General features: G+C 36.6%; 1 protein-coding gene across 1 annotated transcript; it reads right to left on the bottom strand.

The window, feature by feature from the left end:
• Nucleotides 1-548: 548 nt before the first annotated feature.
• tbk1 (TANK-binding kinase 1) lies at nucleotides 549-18,477 on the bottom strand. The gene is made up of 21 exons (XM_073838451.1): nucleotides 18,388-18,477; nucleotides 17,447-17,552; nucleotides 17,139-17,279; nucleotides 15,524-15,653; nucleotides 15,262-15,443; nucleotides 15,029-15,189; nucleotides 12,461-12,571; nucleotides 12,211-12,390; nucleotides 10,142-10,338; nucleotides 9,996-10,054; nucleotides 9,807-9,898; nucleotides 7,303-7,404; nucleotides 7,144-7,222; nucleotides 6,939-7,060; nucleotides 5,689-5,765; nucleotides 5,574-5,613; nucleotides 5,392-5,493; nucleotides 4,416-4,512; nucleotides 4,239-4,339; nucleotides 1,425-1,496; nucleotides 549-1,021 (listed from the first exon to the last, which is right to left on the bottom strand). The coding sequence occupies exons 2-21, from the start codon at nucleotides 17,531-17,533 to the stop codon at nucleotides 970-972; spliced, it is 2,184 nt and encodes a 727-aa protein (XP_073694552.1). The 5' UTR covers nucleotides 17,534-17,552; nucleotides 18,388-18,477; the 3' UTR covers nucleotides 549-969.
• Between the last annotated feature and the right edge of the window lie 847 nt (nucleotides 18,478-19,324).

Here is a 19,324-nt window from a genome sequence, read left to right as displayed (position 1 = left end):
TCTAGATAAACTGTTTACAGTCTATTTATCCCTTCTGACGTTAGTGAATATGTATGTAAATGAGCGTCACGTTCTACACGTCTGTTTCAAAGTGGATGCTTGTCACGCTGAAGCTGTTGTCGGAGGGTGTTGCCATGACAACAGCAGCTGAGAGGAGATTGTGCTTTTGTGTCAGTTGTCATGGCGACTGATAACTGTTATCATCAGAAATGCAGAGAGGAGGACGATGTATGTAAACGCTCTAGTCTAGATAGACGTGTATGATCGTTTCACTCGCGTCTTCAGCAGCGTCGCGTTTTTGAGACGCAGTGTCAAAAAGAATTTGAACTTTAACGCGCAGCGCCGCTCATCAATGTCAGTTCCAAAACACTGGACCAATCATAAGAACCCGGAGGCGGGGCAAGCATAGCGAGCTTTTGTTTACAGTAACAAGTTGGCATGGCAACTGTTTTATTTCCATTCCAGCATGCACTGATTTATAATAAATCTGTGAACAGAAGCAAAGCATTACGGGTAGAGATGTGGTATGAAGGTGTGAGAAACAAGAAACACAAAGGTTTTATCAGAACTCAGCTGTTCTTTTTACTCATTTACAGAAACAAACATTAATGTCTATAAATAGTTCAAGCGCTTTCATTTACACTGAAGGAAAACACTTCTGCTTTAATGAACCATCAGAGTCGTTCAGCAACATTCACCAACACAGGAGCAGGAGTGTTTACTAACCGCACAGATGCTAACCCAATCAGAATGAAGAATACACTTCATTTTCACGACAACAACAGAATTTAAAAAAAAATTTGGGCTTAAGAGCAACTCCAGTTTGATGTTCACATGCAGAGAATTAATGCAAGATTAAAATAATAGCACAAAGTAAAGTTTAAGATGTGTATTATTTACATTCTATTCATATGTACAACTAGCAGAGCTTGTCATTTGTGCTGTGACGATCCGAGAGAGCCGAGCGCGTCACATCCGATCCACGGCCCTGATGCCGCCGTCCACCGTCAGCGTCCCAAACCTGAAACACAAGCAGATGCATCACTGATGGAATTTTGCTTTATTAAGACTACAGCTGTCACAATATCACAAGGTTATAATGCCCATTTAAACTTACTGGCCTGTTTATACAAGCCAATAAGTTACACAAACACTTCATATTTAATGGTATTTGATGAGTTGTTAATTGCATTTGATATATTATACTTTCAAATCAACATTTTTCCAGGGTTTAAAGATGTTTCTGTGCATGTACTGGTCTGTCGCATTTACACCTTTTGACCAGCAGGCGTCACCAATGAGTCATCTGTGAGCCATTCTATGACATTTACACTGTTATTTTTTTGTTTATTACTGCAAAGCTGCTTTGAAACTATCTGTATTGTATAAAGCGCTTTAAAATCCATATAAATGTAATGGTTCACCTCTCCAGGAACAGGTTGTTCTCCGCCAGCTCCTTCACAACTCCTTCCATCTCCTCCTTCAGCTTCTTCATCCTGTTAAGCAGAAATGTGTTTACGGTTTATAACACATTCCGCACCTTTTGTTAGTAGATTACACACACCTGGTTATCATCGGCTTTGCTTGTTTAAGACCGTACACTAATTTCTAAAATAAAATGACGAGGGCCGTAGATTAAATTGTTTAATATTGTTAATTACATTACTACATTAATATAGAGAAATATTTAGATTGAATAGATTTCATTAATAATTCTAATAATATAAACAGGTACTGGTAAATAAACATTAAAATATCAAATTAATTTTAGAAAAGTGAAATTACACTCTAAATATAAAAGTAAAAGCAAGTAGGTGGTAGTTTGTAATGTTGTGATTCTGCTTGTAAACAGAAAAATGAATTGACAAATACTTCCGGAGCCAACTGTGCTGAAAAAAGGGGGGGCACTAATACATTCGAATGTGTCTAAAATGTAATACAGTATTAATTCTTATTTATTGAACCCATCATGAGCCACCATTGAACTACATCATGTGATAACCTTGTGGGCAGAATGCAGCGTCCCATGTTCAAATCCCGACTCAAGGACCTTCTGGGGCGTGTTTACCTTATGGGGGGCCCTAAGCAAACCTTCGTTGGGGGCCCCACAATCGCTTTCCGGGTCCAAAACTCAAAATGATTTGCGGACACACTCCGAAGCTCAGAAGTACATCAAATGATTCACAAAAACATCCTGAAGCTCCAATCTACATCAAATGATTCGCGAACACGCATCAAAGCTCTGATCTTCTTCAAATGATTCTCAAACACACTCTGAAGCTCAGAACTACATCAAATGATTCGCAAAACCATTCCGAAGTTACAATCTAGAGCAAATGATTTGCTTACCAGTTCTGAAGCTCCAAACTTCATCAAATGATTCGCGAAAATGTTCTGAAGCTCCGATCTACATCAAATGATTTGCAAAGCTCCAAACTACATCAAATGATTCGTGAACACACTCCGAATCTCAGAACTACATCAAATGATTCGTGAAACCGTTTCAATGTTCCGATCTAGAGCTAATGATTCGCGAACCAGTTCCGAAGCTCCGAACTTCAAATGATTCGCGAAAATGTTCTGAAGCTACAATCTACATCAAATGATTCGCGAGGCTCCGAACTACATCAATTGATTCACGAACATGCATCAAAGCTCCGATCTTCTTCAAATGATTCGCGAAAATGTTCTGAAGCTCCGATCTACATCAAATGATTTGCAAAGCTCCAAACTACATCAAATGATTCGTGAACACACTCCGAATCTCAGAACTACATCAAATGATTCGTGAAACCGTTTCAATGTTCCGATCTAGAGCTAATGATTCGCGAACCAGTTCCGAAGCTCCGAACTTCAAATGATTCGCGAAAATGTTCTGAAGCTACAATCTACATCAAATGATTCGCGAGGCTCCGAACTACATCAATTGATTCACGAACATGCATCAAAGCTCCGATCTTCTTCAAATGATTCGCGAACACACTCCAAATCTTAAAACTACATCAAATGATTCGCAAAACCGTTTTAAAATTCCGATCAAGAGCAAATGATTCACGAACCGGTTCCGAAGGTCCAAACTACATCAAATGATTCGTGAACACACTCCGAATCTCAGAACTACATCAAATGATTCGTGAAACCATTTCAAAGTTCCGATCTAGAGCAAATGATTCGCGAACCTGTTCCGAAGCTCCAATCTTCTTCAAATGATTCGCGAGGCTCCGAACTACATCAATTGATTTACGAACATGCATCAAAGCTCCGATCTTCTTCAAATGATTCGCGAACACACTCCAAATCTTAAAACTACATCAAATGATTCGTGAAACCGTTTCAAAGTTCCGATCTAGAGCAAATGATTCGCGAACCGGTTCTGAAGCTCCAACTTCATCAAATGATTCGCGAACCGGTTCTGAAGCTCCAACTTCATCAAATGATTCGCGAAAATGTTCTGAAGCTCCGATCTACATCAAATGATTTGCGAAGCTCCAAACTACATCAAATGATTCGTGAAACCGTTTCAAAGTTCCGATCTAGAGCAAATGATTCGCGAACCGGTTCCGAAGCTCCGAACTTCATCAAATGATTCGTGAACACACATCAAAGCTCCGATCTTCTTCAAATGATTCGCGAAAATGTTCTGAAGCTCCGATCTACATCAAATGATTTGCGAAGCTCCAAACTTCATCAAATGATTCGTGAACACACATCAAAGCTCCGATCTTCTTCAAATGATTCGCGAAAATGTTCTGAAGCTCCGATCTACATCAAATGATTTGTGAAGCTCCAAACTACATCAAATGATTCGTGAACACACTCCGAATCTCCGATCTACATCAAATGATTTGTGAAACCGTTTCAAAATTCCGATCTAGAGCAAATGATTCACGAACCGGTTCCGAAGCTACGAACTTCATCAAATGACAAAAAAAACAAAACACCAAAAATAAATCTTAAAAAACAAAACAAAAAAGAACTACATCATGTGATGTAAAGAAAAGAGGAGCATTTCTTGCTCTTATATCTTGAATTTTAGGCACATAAACTGCATTCCATCACACAGTCAGCTGTCATCCTGCATCGCTGTAAGACGACAGACAGGTCTGGATGAGGAGGCTGTGTTAAATGCGTGAATCATGTGAATGTGTTAAATCTCTTTGTAGGTTAATCTCCTGTTATGATGTTTTTAGTCTGCAATGATGTGAATCAGCAATGGTGGACGTGTGTTTGTCTCTCACCCCAGCGTCATCTCCACCAGTGTGTTGGGACTGAGGTACGCCTGCGGTTTGATTCCTCCGGACGTCATGGGCACCATCTTCTGTGGTAACTGCTCCAGCAGCTGGACACATAAGAGCTGTTAGTGTCTGTGTGCCATAACAGCGCAGCTAAATGCACAGCACTTCCTGTTTACTCACTTTATACACACGCTGCATGAGCAGGGTCACTTCCTGTTCCATGCTGCTGAACTGACCGGTCAGAGACAGGAGGTGCTTCCGCACGTGATGGAACTTCCTGTAAGGAGACGTTCATTTATCAGCCACTGCATGTGAATCTCAGACACAGTTTCCATGGCAACACAGCAAAAGAGCCACTCACACAGAATACAGAGGTGTACAAGAGGTCATGTGACAGGGATCTTACTACGGTGACTTACCTGCTGTGAAATCACTGTAAAGGCCCGTTCACACTATCATTATAGGCAGGGTGCAATTTCCCCCCCTCTGGTCTATGCATCCCTGCTTCTGATTAATTATTTTTATCCATTGTGGGAATAAAACGTCCCGCGAAGCCACTCCTACGTCTCTATTTAAATCACATAATTCGCGATACACGCTTTAAAGTCATCTGAATCAAATGATTCGCCATATGCACTTGAAGTTGAATGTTCTGAATCAAAATGATTCTGAATCAAATGATTCAATGAATCAGTGAATCTTTTGCCTGACGCAGTGGTTTACTGATTCAGAGTTTCCAAAAAGCTCCGTTGCTCACCTTCCCTATAAAATGCATTTGTTGTTTGAAATTAAATCATTACTATTAAATAGTGATCACATAATACCTACAGCTTTCGTTGTATTAAAAAAACATTTCATGACCTGACACTCATTATCTGGTTCTTGCCTATATATAATACACATTGTTAACAGATTACACTAACAGTTTGGTCAACCTCTGCCTATGGAGAGAGAAAAAAAAAAGTTTTCAAAAGCACCTCTGGTTTTTTCACAAATCGCACCCTGATTATAGGTATCAAAATCAAGCAGCTTAAAACAGCGATATAATGAAAAACCGATCACTAAATAGATCCATGATTGAATGATAACATTTAGAACTAATAATCATTCTTAGTTGAGCTGTTTGGATCACAGGTGAGCTTCACTGAGCTCTTACTTCATCCACTCCTCGCTCTTGGAGATGAAGAGGCGATATTTCATGGCGCACTCGTCTGTGAAGAGCGCCCGCGCTTTGGTGGCGTGAAGAACCAGCTTCTGCCTGCAGAGAGAAGAGATTCAGGTCATGATTTTTGCATCACATGCATTTAGTACTTCAGCTACAACACACACAATACTCACTTGTCAAACTTGTGGATTTGTTCTTCATTATAAGGCAAACCTGAGGAGACATCACAAGTCAAATGCATGAAATGCAAACGAGCACTGATGAGATTTCACGAGATCTCAGACTCACGTCTTTCGGCCTTGTCTTTCTTGAACTGCTGGTAGATGGAGCCGATAGCGTCCAGCAGAACTTTGATCTTCTCCACACTAGACCAGACACACAGAAACACAGGCAGCAATCAGATACTCAAGTTCAAGCTTAAAATGTGCTCCTACCTCTGTATTTTTGTCAGGGTTAAACAAACAAACAAAAAAAGCTGAAACTGAAGCTGAATGAAATTAAAAAAAACTTTTTATTTTAGATATTGTCCAAGGCAACTTTACTCATTTCTATTTAGTTTATCTTGGTATAATAAATTTTAAAAAGTACTGAAATTAAAAAAAAAAAACTATAAAAACATATTAAAGTCATATTTTAAAACAACACAAACTAATAAAAAGAAAAAAAACAACATAACACAAAATTATAATATATAAACATCAACAACAAATAAATTTGAAATTTTAACAAAAAACTGATGATACTAAAATAATTATTTTGTCTTTTTTTCAGTACAAATATCAAAATTCATTAAAAAAAATTATAATAATCAAAATACTCAACATATTTTACCAGAGAAGCAAAATGACTTAAGATATTAAGTGTTGTTTTCTGAAAACATTTATCAAAATTACGCTTAAAACAAGAACAAATGTGACCCTGGACCACAAAACCAGTCATAAGGGAAAACCTTTTACAATTTAAAATTTAAAAGCCAAATAAATAAGTTTTCCATCGATACATGGACTTGTTAGGATGGGACAATATTTGGCTAGGATACAACTATTTGAGAATCTGAAATCTGATGGTGCAAAAACATTCCCCTTTAAAGTTGTGCAAATGACATTCTTAGCAATGCATATTACTAATCAAAAATGAAGTTTTGATATATTTCTGGTAGAAAATATCTTCATAGAACATAATCTTTACTCAATATCCTAAATATTTGCAGCACAAAAGAAAAATCGATAATTCTGACCCATGCAATGTATTTTTCCCTATTGCTGCAAATAAACCCATGCGACTTCAGACTGGTTTTGTGGTCCAGGGTCACAAATATCAGCACAAATACGGTTAGAAAAATGAATGAAAGCTTAATTTAATTTCTTAAGTCATACTGATTTAAGGAAGTTTAGATATTTGTACTGGAAAACAAGACAAATGTATTAAGGAAGAATATTTTTTTACAGTGTTATGAACAGTACTTTGCCCCGTTTGTTTTGAGGAAATGAGACGTTTGCTTCTCTAGTGCGATGAACGCTAAAAACAGTAACACTCACTTCCTGTCCTCGGGGTGCGTTCCCACTTGCAGCATCCACGTGTCGGTCAGACTTCCTCCCGGCAGGAACATGCTGCTGATGTCTTGTAGCGTTTGCTCCATGGAGCCCAGAGAGCTGGACAGCTGCACACAGAGCAGACGAGATGAACACGCTTTCATGAAGAGATTCAAACTTTAGAAGTCATTGAGGATCAGCAATATCTCACCCGCATCACCTTCTTCCTCATGTCCCGGATCTCATCGTACTCCACCGACAGGAGACTGCTCTGCATCAGAACCTCACACCTGAAAAACACACACAGGAAGCTCATCAAGATCTCGCATGATCTTGTTTAAAGCTTCGTCTAAACTCATGCATTACTCACAGCTGTTCTGTTCGCTCCAGCGTCTGGTTGCAGTAGTTACACATGTGAATCACCTCCGTCTTCTTGTGCACCGTCTCGCTGCATTCGTCTCTGATCAGCTCGCTGAAACACAACGTACATTTAGTGCTTACAGGTCACTTCACACTTATGAACTGGTCAATAACAGTAATAATGTTGCAAAAAAAGCTATAAAGCAGCTCTACAGAAGACAAGAGTCATTCTTCAGAATGACTCAGTTTAATCAGTTCAGTTCAAAAATGCTAATACTGAAAAACCCATAAATTATAAAAGGAATTCAGTTTCAGCTGTATGTTCTACAGATGACAATAGAGTCTTTATTCAGATCAATTTGGTTCAATGATTCAAAATGAGTCAGTTCAACGTTTAATCAGTTCAATTCAATAAGTGTTGATGCAAAACTGACAATTATGAAACAAATTCAACTTAAAGTTGCTCTACGGAAGACAACAGTGTCATTATTCTGATTAATTTAGTACAATTTAGATTCATTTCAATGATTCAGTGATTCAATTCAATGTTTAATCAGTTCAATAAGTCTTAATGATGCAAAATTGATCAATTATGAAACAAATTAAATTTAAAGCAGCTCTACAGAAGACAAGTGTCATTATTCAGATTAATTTAGTTTAATTTCGCTTCAGTTCAATGATTCATATTGATTCAGTGATTCAATTTAATGTTTAATCAGTTCAATTCAATAAGTGTTGATGCAAAACTGACAATTATGAAACAAATTCAACTTAAAGTTGCTCTACAGAAGACAAGTGTCCTTATTCAGATTAATTTAGTTCAATTTCGATTCAGTTCAATGATTCTAAATGATTCAGTGATTCAATTCAATGTTTAATCAGTTCAATTCAATAAGTGTTATTGATGCAAAATTGATCAATTATGAAACAAATTCAGTTTAAAGCAGCTCTACGGAAGACAACAGTGTCATTATTCTGATTAATTTAGTTCAATTTAGATTCATTTCAATGATTCAGTGATTCAATTCAATGTTTAATCAGTTCAATAAGTCTTAATGATGCAAAATTGATCAATTATGAAACAAATTAAATTTAAAGTTGCTCTACAGAAGACAAGTGTCATTATTCAGATTATTTTAGTTTAATTTCGCTTCAGTTCAATGATTCAGATTGATTCAGTGATTCAATTGAATGTTTAATCAGTTCAACTCAATAAGTGTTGATGCAAAATTTATCAATTATGAAACAAATTGAACTTAAAGCAGCTTTACAGAAGACAACAGTGTCATTCAGATTAATTAAGTTCAATATCAATTCAGTTTAATGATTCAAAATGATTCAGTGAATCAGTTCAACTCAATAAGTGCTAATGATGCAAAATTCATCACTTATGAAACAAATAAATTTAAAGCTCTCAATTCAGTTTAATTTTGATTCAGTTCACTTCAGTAACAGCTCAATTTCAACTATTGATAAAATAAAGTTCAATTTCAGCTGTAAAAACGCTCTGCAAAAGATTTTATTACCATTATTCAGATCAGTTTACTTGTTTTGATTCAATTTGGTGTCAATGTTGTAAAATTCATAAATTAAGAAGTTCATTTATTTGCTCTTGTAAAACATCTCAGTCATTATCCAGAGTGATTCCATTCAGTGTTGATTCAATTCAGTTAAATAAGTGTCATTATTCTGATTAATTTAGTTCAATTTAGATTCATTTCAATGATTCAAAATGATTCAGTGATTCAATTCAATGTTTAATCAGTTCAATAAGTCTTAATGATGCAAAATTGATCAATATGAAACAAATTAAATTTAAAGCAGCTCTACAGAAGACAAGTGTCATTATTCAGATTAATTTAGTTTAATTTCGCTTCAGTTCAATGATTCAGATTGATTCAGTGATTCAATTGAATGTTTAATCAGTTCAACTCAATAAGTGTTGATGCAAAATTGATCAATTATGAAACAAATTGAACTTAACGCAGCTTTACAGAAGACAACAGTGTCATTCAGATTAATTTAGTTCAATATCAATTCAGTTTAATGATTCAGTGAATCAGTTCAACTCAAGTGCTAATGATGCAAAATTAATCACTTATGAAACCAAATAAATTTAAAGCTCTCAATTCAGTTTAATTTTGATTCAGTTCACTTCAGTAACAGCTCAATTTCAACTATTGATAAAATAAAGTTCAATTTCAGCTGTAAAACCGCTCTGCAAAAGACAATATTACCATTATTCAGATCAATTTACTTGTTTTGATTCAATTTGGTGTCAATGTTGTAAAATTCATTTATTTGCTCTTGTAAAACATCTCAGTCATTATCCAGAGTGATTCCATTCAGTGTTGATTCAATTCAGTTAAATAAGTGTCATTATTCAGATCAATTCAGTTAATTTTGATTCAGTCAATTAGTGTTGTTCAGCACCTCTACAGAAGACAATAGTGAATCAATTCAGTTCGATTCATCAGCGCCAGTTGCTATGTTTTATTTGATTCATGAACTTACATCAGGCCTCGGACGCCTTTCCTCACCAGCTCCTGGTACAGAAGCAAAGAATCGGACGTCTTCCACAGATATCCAACATCACCTGCAAACGTCTGAGCAGAAACACAACCAACAGCCATTAAAATCAACTATATTTCAAACTAAGAGACTCTAAAAGTGTCACTAAATGGACACAAAGTCGTTTCTTACCTTGGCGTAGCTGGCATCCAGATCCAGGTCGTAGCGCGGTTGTACTTTGGGTGGGCTGGCTGCAAACACACGCCATTGTTATTAGCAAACAAACAGTTAATAGCGAACATCGACAACAGCATGACTGTCAGCATCGTCACACTCACGGTCTTCGAACAGCAGGCCGACGGTGTTGACGGGGTCTCTGCTCAGCAGCATGATGGGATTCTCTCTGGAGGTTTTGGGGAAGGTCTGAGCCTGTCGGTTGGGGTCGAGAGCCAGGTGTCGGCCCTCGTACAGGAAGTCTTGATGGGATGGCGTTATGTTGGTCCGTCTGAAAAGCAGCTCCTGAAAGAGATTCGCCCTGAATGGAGAGAAAATATCACTCTGTGAATGTATTAACACAAAACAGAACAACTGCATAAATGGACGTAAATACAGCTTTAATGATCTTTAGATTACACCGCAAAAAAAGCTTTTCTTACGTCGATTTTTTGTCTTGTTTCCAGTCAAAATATCTAAAAATTCTTAAATCAGGAAGGATTTTCTAGACGAGTAAAATCTATTTTCTTGTTTTCAGAAAAACAAATCAAAACACTGCAAAAAATGCTTTTCTTACTTAGATTTATTGTCTTGTTTCCAGCCAAAATATCTCTAAATAATTGAATCGGGAAGGATTTTCTAGACGAGTAAAAATTATTGTCTTGTTTTTAGTAAAAACAAGTCAAAATGAAGTGAGTTTTTGCTTAAAACAAGCAAAATAATCTGCCAATGGGGTAAGAAAACTAATCTTATTTCAAGCAGACAACTAGATTATTTTTCTTACCCCATTGGCAGATTATTTTACTTGTTTTAAGCAAAAACTCACTTCATTTTGACTTGTTTTTACTAAAAACAAGACAATAATTTTTACTCGTCTAGAAAATCCTTCCTGATTCAAGAATTTTGAGATATTTTGGCTGGAAACAACACAATAAATGTAAGTAAGAAAAGCATTTTTTGCAGAGTTTTTGCTTAGAACAAGTAAAACAATCAGCCAATGGGGTAAGAAAAAAATCTAATTTTAAACAGAAAACAGTTTATTTTTCTTACCCCATTGGCTGATTGTTTTGCTTGTTTCAAGCAAAAACACACTTAATTTTGACTTGTTTTTTTTCTGAAAACTACAACCATTTTTACTCGTCTAGAAAATCCTTCTTGATTTAAGAATTTTTCGATATTCTTACTGGAAACAAGACAAAAATCTAAGTAAGATTAGCATATTTTGCAGTGCAGCAAGAAGTTAACTGTAGAATGTAAAGACCTCTTCGCATTTCCTTGTTTCTCAGAAGCAGAAGTCTTCATAGTTTGTAACAGTTTTAACATTCACTGCACTTTGTTATTTTTCTAGTTATTCGCATAGCAGGTAATTAACCTCACATTCACAGAGATAATAAATATAATTTTTTCATCCCCATTTATGCTTATTATAATATTGAAGCCTGTTTCTGCCAATTTTATCTCAAATTAAAAAAAAAAATCTGCATTTTGAGATTTACAACAAAACTGCGAGATGTACACTTGCAATTCTGAGTTCATATTAAGCAACTCTGGGTGTTTCTGAGTTTACATTTCGCAATTCTGTTATGCAATCATATAAAAAAAAACTAAAAACTCCAATTTTTTTTCCATAAATGTGATCCTGCAATTGCAAGATATAAACTTGCAATTCTGGCTTGTAAACGGTGCTTGATCTGTGCAGATTTTTCTGCTAATTCAGATCAGACCACTTTTTTTTTTCCTGGAGGAAACGTTATTATGGATTATGGACTCATATTTTAGTTAAAAAATGTTTACATTTCACACTTCTGTTTGTTTATGCAGTGAAAAAAAAAAATAATAAAATAATTGCGACTCTTTAACCTCACAACTTAGAATTTTTTCCTCCATAATTGTGATCCTGCAATTGCAAGATACAAACTTGCAATTCTGAGAATAAAAGTCAGAATAGTCAAATATAAAGTCACAATTCCTTTTTAGTTTTTAATTCCGTGGTGGAAACAGGTTTCCATATGCTTGTCAGAAGAGACAAAGGTATGAAATATGCAGAAAACCAACAGTTATTAAAACAAAAAAATATAGTCTTATAAATGTATGTTAGATGTTTTTACAAATGAAAACATAAAACTATCATCACAAGGTGTGAAAAGGGTCCATGGCAATCAAGCGCGTGTCTGTGTGTCAAACGCATGCTTACGTGTTGTATTTGTGTATGTAGATGTGGTGAAGGGTGGCCTGCTGCAGGCTGAACACATAGACCACGATGCGGTGTAAGATATCGCTGGTCTCTGCGAAGAACTGGTCGAAGCCCCAGCATTTCTCCTGGTCTGCTTCAAGGATGTTAGCCAGCACTGGAGTGAGGAGACTCTGAAGACCCCTGAGACACACAAACACACATTTGACACATTTCTCGAAATGAATCTGACCATCTGGAGACTCAGACTCACTTTGAGAGGCTGCAGGAGATGGGCATCTCTGAGCTCCACTCGATCTTCCCGTTCTCAAATTTCTGATGGCCTGAGATCGCGCCGGATGGCTTCTCTGTGATGATCTTGTACCTGTCAGATCAACAACAATCAGCTCTAGGGATGTACACTGCAAAACATGCTTTTCGTACTTAGATTTTTTGGCTTGTTTCCAGCCAACAAGACAAAAAATATCTACAAATTCTTAAATCAAGAAGGATTTTCTAGACTAGTAAAAATTATTGTCTTGTTATCAGAAAAAAAAGGTCAAAATTAAGTGAGCTTTTGCTTAGAACAAGCTAAATAATCTGCCAATGGGGCAAGAAAAAAAATCTTATTTCAAACAGAAAACGATTTCTTTTTTTTTTTTTTTGCTTGTTTCAAGCAAAAACACACTTAATTTTGACTTGTTTTATCTGAAAAGAATTTGTCATTTTTAGATATTTTGGTTGCACAAAAAAATCTAAGTAAAAAAAATAAATAAATTTTTTTTGGAAAGTGCAAGGATGTAGCGATTCACTCAACTTGTGATATTATATGTGACCTTGGACCACAAACCACCCTTAAAATTTGTAGAAATAGCCAAAAATCATTAGGATATTAAGTAAAGATCATGTTCCATAGTAATATGCATTGCTAACAACTTCATTTGGACAACTTTAAAGGCAATTTTCTCAGTATTTAGGTTTTTTTTCACACCCTTAGATTCCAGATTTTCAAATAGTTGTATCCTGGTCAAATGTAGGGCTGTGCAATATGGACAAAATAATCATATTGCGATTTTTTGAACAAATATTGCGATTGCGATTTTATTTGCGATTTTTTTTTTTTTTTTGCTTTTTCAAACAAGCTACATACATACATTCTAAATGTATTCAGTGCACAAGAAGTGCATAACAAAACATTTCACCATGAAATAACAGTATTAAGTTTAATAAAAAAAAAAACTGTAGTAAAATTCGTCACCTTAGAATTATAAGGTTCTATCTGACATTTTTGTCAAAATTGAGTTATTCACATATTCTTCTTCTATGACAACTTATTTACATTATTTAATGTTTCTTTTGTAAGCTATGTACATTTGGGGCCTTTTTTTTTAGAAAACAAAAATGGTTCTATCTACAGAAGTCTATGGAACGCAAAAACTTTGAAGCTTAATATCTCGAAAGTGCTCAGAATGCAGATAGAACCTTATAATTCTAAGGTGACGAATTGTCTTTAAAACAGACAACATAAAATAAATAAGCCATTTTACTTTTTTCCCCCCGGTACTTTAGCCTACTTTGTGCAATAACGAATACATTCATTTTCAGTTTTTTTTTTTTTTTTTTTTTTTGAAATTCTTGTGTTTTAATTTTTCTGATAATGAAAAAGCATAAACATTTATTTTTAATCAAATGAAAAATAAACCCTTTTCATTTTTGTCAAACAAACAGAAATTTACTGTTAAAATCACAAACAAAAATTATATTCAGTTTAAAACGTTTAAATAATAATTAAGTGGTTAATCTTGTTGTAATATTTTTTTTATCATATATATTGTTTTATGTAAATTATTTAAATAGGAATATATAAACACCTACATTATACTGTACAATAGTAATACAGGACTAATATTGATCTGTTACATGTTAAACCGTACTTTTATTTTGACAGGTTGCAGTGAAGTTTCTGTGTGTATACCGTAGTATGATATGATGCTAGTTTTCTCAAATGAAACGGTAAAAGTGAAACTCACAGCAGCGATTTGGCGATTGAGTTTATCTGTTCATGTGAGATGCAAAGGCCAAAAATTAGCGGGAGCGTCACGTGTGCTTCAGTCTGCATGTAGTAAAGAAATAAAACGCCCCCCACCATTCATACATACAGAAGCAAACGAAACATGCAGGATTCATATTAAAACGGTCTTTCTGCATTTCAGTTTTCACAGACACTAGTCCATATCGCGATTTGAATTAAGTGACAGACCAACTTTTGATTTATTAATCCAGAAATCGACGAATTACGTGGCATTCCGCGCTATAGTAGATTAGGTTTTTATGAATGGAGTCCGCGATCCAGTCCGTGTTTTCGCGGAGGAGACATTGTAATCACGCGACCATGAAGAGACAGAAATGCCATGCCTTAGTGTAAATAAGATAAATAACATAAGGCAATTTAGTATGTTTAATAAAAGAACTATGTATAGACCTGTTCTATAGGAAAGATTACCTTAAATGACTTCTATTGTGATCTGGCGCTATATCGAAAATAAAATGAACTTGACGTTCAAGAGGGGCGGGGGTGCCGTTGGGTGGATAGATAAAATCGCAGCCTTGTGCAGTTTAGAAATCGCATGTGCTTAAATCGCGATTTTTTTGCGATCGCGATTAATTGCACAGCCCTAGTCAAATGTTATCCTAACAAACCATCAGTAGAAAGCTTATTTATTCAGCTTTCAGATGACGTACAAATCTTAATTTAGAAAAACTGACCCTTACGACTGGTTTTGTGGTCCAGGGTCACATATGATTTATGCCATGAATCTGAAGTGTGTTTGACAGCACTCACATGACTTCTTTGTTCCTGCGTGGGCCTTCGAAGGGTCTGAACGGCAGGCTGCCGGTGGCGGCGTGATAAAATGTGACTCCGATGCTCCACAGATCCACCGTGGCTCCGTATTTCTTCTGGTGGTCTTTTCTCAGCACGGCTCGCTCATACATGTCAGGATGCTACAAACACACACAGAGATCAGCAAGGGATGCAAAACACGGACATCACTTTTCCCATCATCCTCAGCTCACCAGATACTCCTCTGTGCCGTAAAGCGACACAAACTGTTCGTCGTCTTCCAGCTCACGCGCCGCTCCGAAGTCGGTCAGTTTATAGACGGATCGCCCGTCTTCTCCGATCACACGCATGATGTTCCCAGGCTTGATGTCTCGATGGACGATCCCGTACTCTCTGAGATGATTCATTCCAGCCACTGTCACAAACATCAGCGTCAGCACTGAGAAACTCTCGAAAAGAGATTTTCATCAAAGAACCGATCAATGGAAAACTTACCGACATCCTGCAGAACGATGAGGAACTCGTCCTCAGGGAGTCCGTAAGCGTTCGTCGGTTCCTCGAGAACCGTGTAGAGACTCCCACAGGGGCAATACTCCATCACCAACACCTTATGACGTGTGTTCGACTGACACACCACAAAAGCATTCAACAATTGATCATCATGTTTCTACATGACAAGTGTACAAAACAGTGACCTTTGATGTTCCTAGCTTGGTTCAAACAGGTATTACAGGTGTTATCTCATGTGTTTGTGAAAGTAAAACAGGGAAGAGTTTGCAGAACTTCGGAAAAACAGAGAAGAAGAAAATCAAAACCACCATGAAACAACAGAAACTAAGCTTTTTTTTAAAGGAACAGTGTTGGCAAGTTTGTTTCTACATTTCATCACTTGCTCACCAGTGGATCCTCTGAAGTGAATGGGTGCCGTCAGAACGAGAGCTGATAAAAACATCACAATAATCCACACCACTCCAGTCCATCAATTAACATCTTGGGAAGACAAAAGCTGAAACAAATCCATCATTAAGATGTTTTTAACTAAACAAAAATCTTCTGTTGCATCTCACATTAAAATCCAGCCAGTTTAGAGCTGTTTTGGTTTTAGAGCTGTTCGCAGATTTCTCTCCTGATTCAGACCAGACCACTTTTTCACTGGAGGAAGCGTTATTATGGATTATGGACTTTTTAGTTTAAAACGTTTTTTCAGTTTACATTTTGCTATTCTGTTTGTTTACGCAATGGAATAAAAAATTAATAAGGTAATTGCTACTTTTTAATCTCACAATTTAGAATTTTTTTGCAATTCTGAGAATAAAAGTCAGAATTGTAAAATAAAAAGTCACAATTACTTCTTTGTTTTTAATTCCACGGTGGAAACAGGTTTATGCTTGTCAAAAGAGACTGATAAAACAAAACGATTCCTTCTTAATTCAGATCAGACCACTTTTTTTACTGGAGGAATCATTATTATAGATTATGGATCTGTATTTTAGGTAAAAACGTCTTAATGATGAATTTGTTTCTTTTGTCCTCCCAATCTGTTAACTGATGGACTGGAGCAGTGTGGATTATTGTGACGTTTTTATCAGCTGTTTGGACTCTCATTCTGACGGCACCCATTCACTGCAGAGGATTCATTGGCAAGCAAGTGATGGAATGCTACATTTCCACAAATCTGATGAAGAAACAAACTCGTCTCGGATAGCCTGAGAGTGAGCACATTTTTAGTTTTGTGAAAACTATTCCTGTTAAGATTGTTAATGGAACGTTCCACTTTTTTTGGAAACAGGCTCATTCTTCAGTTCCTAATCTTATCGGCCTAGACAATCGCATCTTTACATTTCCCACTGGTATTAGAACACGATATGACAGAAGAGTCCAGTTTTAAATAGGACAAATACTGAAACTCATTTTTGAACGTGATGCTATTGGTCTCATAGGATTCAATAATCTATGCTAAGCTATGCTAAAAGTGATATCGCCAGAACAGGAGAACGGCTGAATGGATTTCAAAACGGTAAAAATCAACTTATTAACTCGGGGGCAGTTGGAGAATGAGCCTATTTACAAAAAAAAGTGGAGTGTCCCTTTAAGACGGCGTCTGCCTCACCTCCTCCTCAACGGCGAAGAGCTTCACAATGTTTTTGTGGTTGAGTTTTTTCAGCACCTCAAACTCCCTCATCTGGACGTCCAGCGGACGCAGGAAGCTCAGGTTATTGAACACTTTGACCGCATAGAGATCGCCAGTTTTCTACAGACACACAGTGAGATTTTCAATCATGTTAGTGTTTTAGAGAAGTGTAAAATGTAAATTAATCATTCTGACAGATTCACTGTCACTGAATCAAAATCCACCAGTTTACAACACAAAGCAAATGAAGTATAGACAGTGTAATATCAACATAAACACACGGATACCTTGTGTCTACCGCGGTACACGTTGGCTGTGGCTCCCTGACCCAGCAGGTCAGACATCATCCACAGGTAGTTGGACGTACTCTGCATGATGACTCTATAGATTCACCTGGAAACACATTAGCATACATTACATACTGATGAGAATCAGGGAGATTCAATCCAAATTCTGAAAACACGAATCAAAAACAAACAGCATCAACACTGGCAATCCAGAACAAGAAACAAGTACCATGGTAGAACTTTACCATTTAACTATACGTTATATTATAGTATCACTGTGGTATATATTTTGATATACCATGGTATTACCACCAGATACTATGGCAGCCCAGCTGTTCTGTTTCGTAACACTTTAGCTTTCGGTTTCCGAACCGCAGTTACATTTCCACAAAAACTGACCAAAGCACAATTGTAATCGCAGTAAACGTGAGTTTTTAAAGCTGTAGTGAGGATATTGTGAAATCAGCTGCGGGGTTGTGGTTTCGCCGTGACGTCACCGATCTGCGGGAATTTCCCGCATCATCGCGTGATTCTTTCAGGCTTTTTGCGTGAAACTTAAATATAATAACTTAATAAGGTCATAAAAGCAGAAGCGAGACAAAATCGTGCGGTTCAGCCCATTTGTACGGGCGCTTGACACCGAACTCAGCGAAACTGAAAGTAAATTAAATATCTGAGAGAATAAAGCAGTTTATTATCGTGATCGAGAGATTTGAATGAAGAAACCGACGAATATCCAGCACCGAACGTGCGCCTTGTTTCACTCCATGCGATAAATAAATAAATACACTTCAATCAAAACATTGCATTGGTACGCCTAACATTAGATTAGTCACGTAAAAACAACAACAATAGATTACGAATAAGAATTGGATTAAACGAGCGCTGTGTGAGGTTTGTACAATGCATTTTAAGTCAATATTTGATGTTTATTTTCTCACCCCGAGAGTACGAAAGTCTCTTCCGTTTTCCGTGTTTTCATCACATGAGAGACACCTAACGACACAGGCTGTGCGCAATACCACACTGCCGTACTACCCGTACTACTTCTGCAGTGTCTATGCTGTGGGCGTGTTTTCTTTTTAGTGCGCAGTAAGTAATATGTTAACAGCCCACGAGTTAGCAACGTTTAACGTGCATAGTTTCACATAATATTTCCATTTAAAGTATATACACTGCATACTGTTCGTTAAGTAGTATGCTAGTGTTCCACGCACACAGTCATACACAACCGTAAATATCATAGTAGAGGAGAACAGAAAACTACTGCATGGATAGGATTTTTTTAAATAATATTTTTTTCTTTTTTTGTTTCACATTTCGTTTTTATTTCTATATATATTTTTTAATTATAGCACAAGAAGTTGTTTCACAGACGTGTTTTTTGTGGTGTGCAGGCAGTGTGGTATAATTTAGCACACTGGTAGAGGGCGCTGCTCAGCGTAAAGAAGGATCGAATAGCCAAGATGTAGCGATAGAAGAAGCGAAGTGAACTCTCCTGAATATCTAAAGATGTAGTATACATGTAAATATGTAATATAAATATAATATGAGGCATCAATATAATATAAGTTTCGTCATAATTATAATAGTGAGAACCTGACAGCTAACATCGCAAAAAGTGGGTTTATGTATAAGAGGCGTGTTGTTGATAAGCAGTGAAATCCCCGTTATTTTACTATGAGCAGAGTGGCGCAGCGGAAGCGTGCTGGGCCCATAACCCAGAGGTCGATGGATCGAAACCATCCTCTGCTAGCTTTTGGTGTTTTATAAAAATTTACGAGTGATGACATAACTACCCAATGTAAATGAACGAAACGTATGTTAATGAAAGAATCATAAAACTACAACCAATGGTTTTACTGTAGTAACACAAGC

Source organism: Garra rufa, chromosome 4 (assembly GCF_049309525.1).
Source record: "Garra rufa chromosome 4, GarRuf1.0, whole genome shotgun sequence".
Classification (NCBI taxonomy): domain Eukaryota; kingdom Metazoa; phylum Chordata; class Actinopteri; order Cypriniformes; family Cyprinidae; genus Garra; species Garra rufa.
This window is presented reverse-complemented; position numbering and strand designations above follow the sequence as displayed.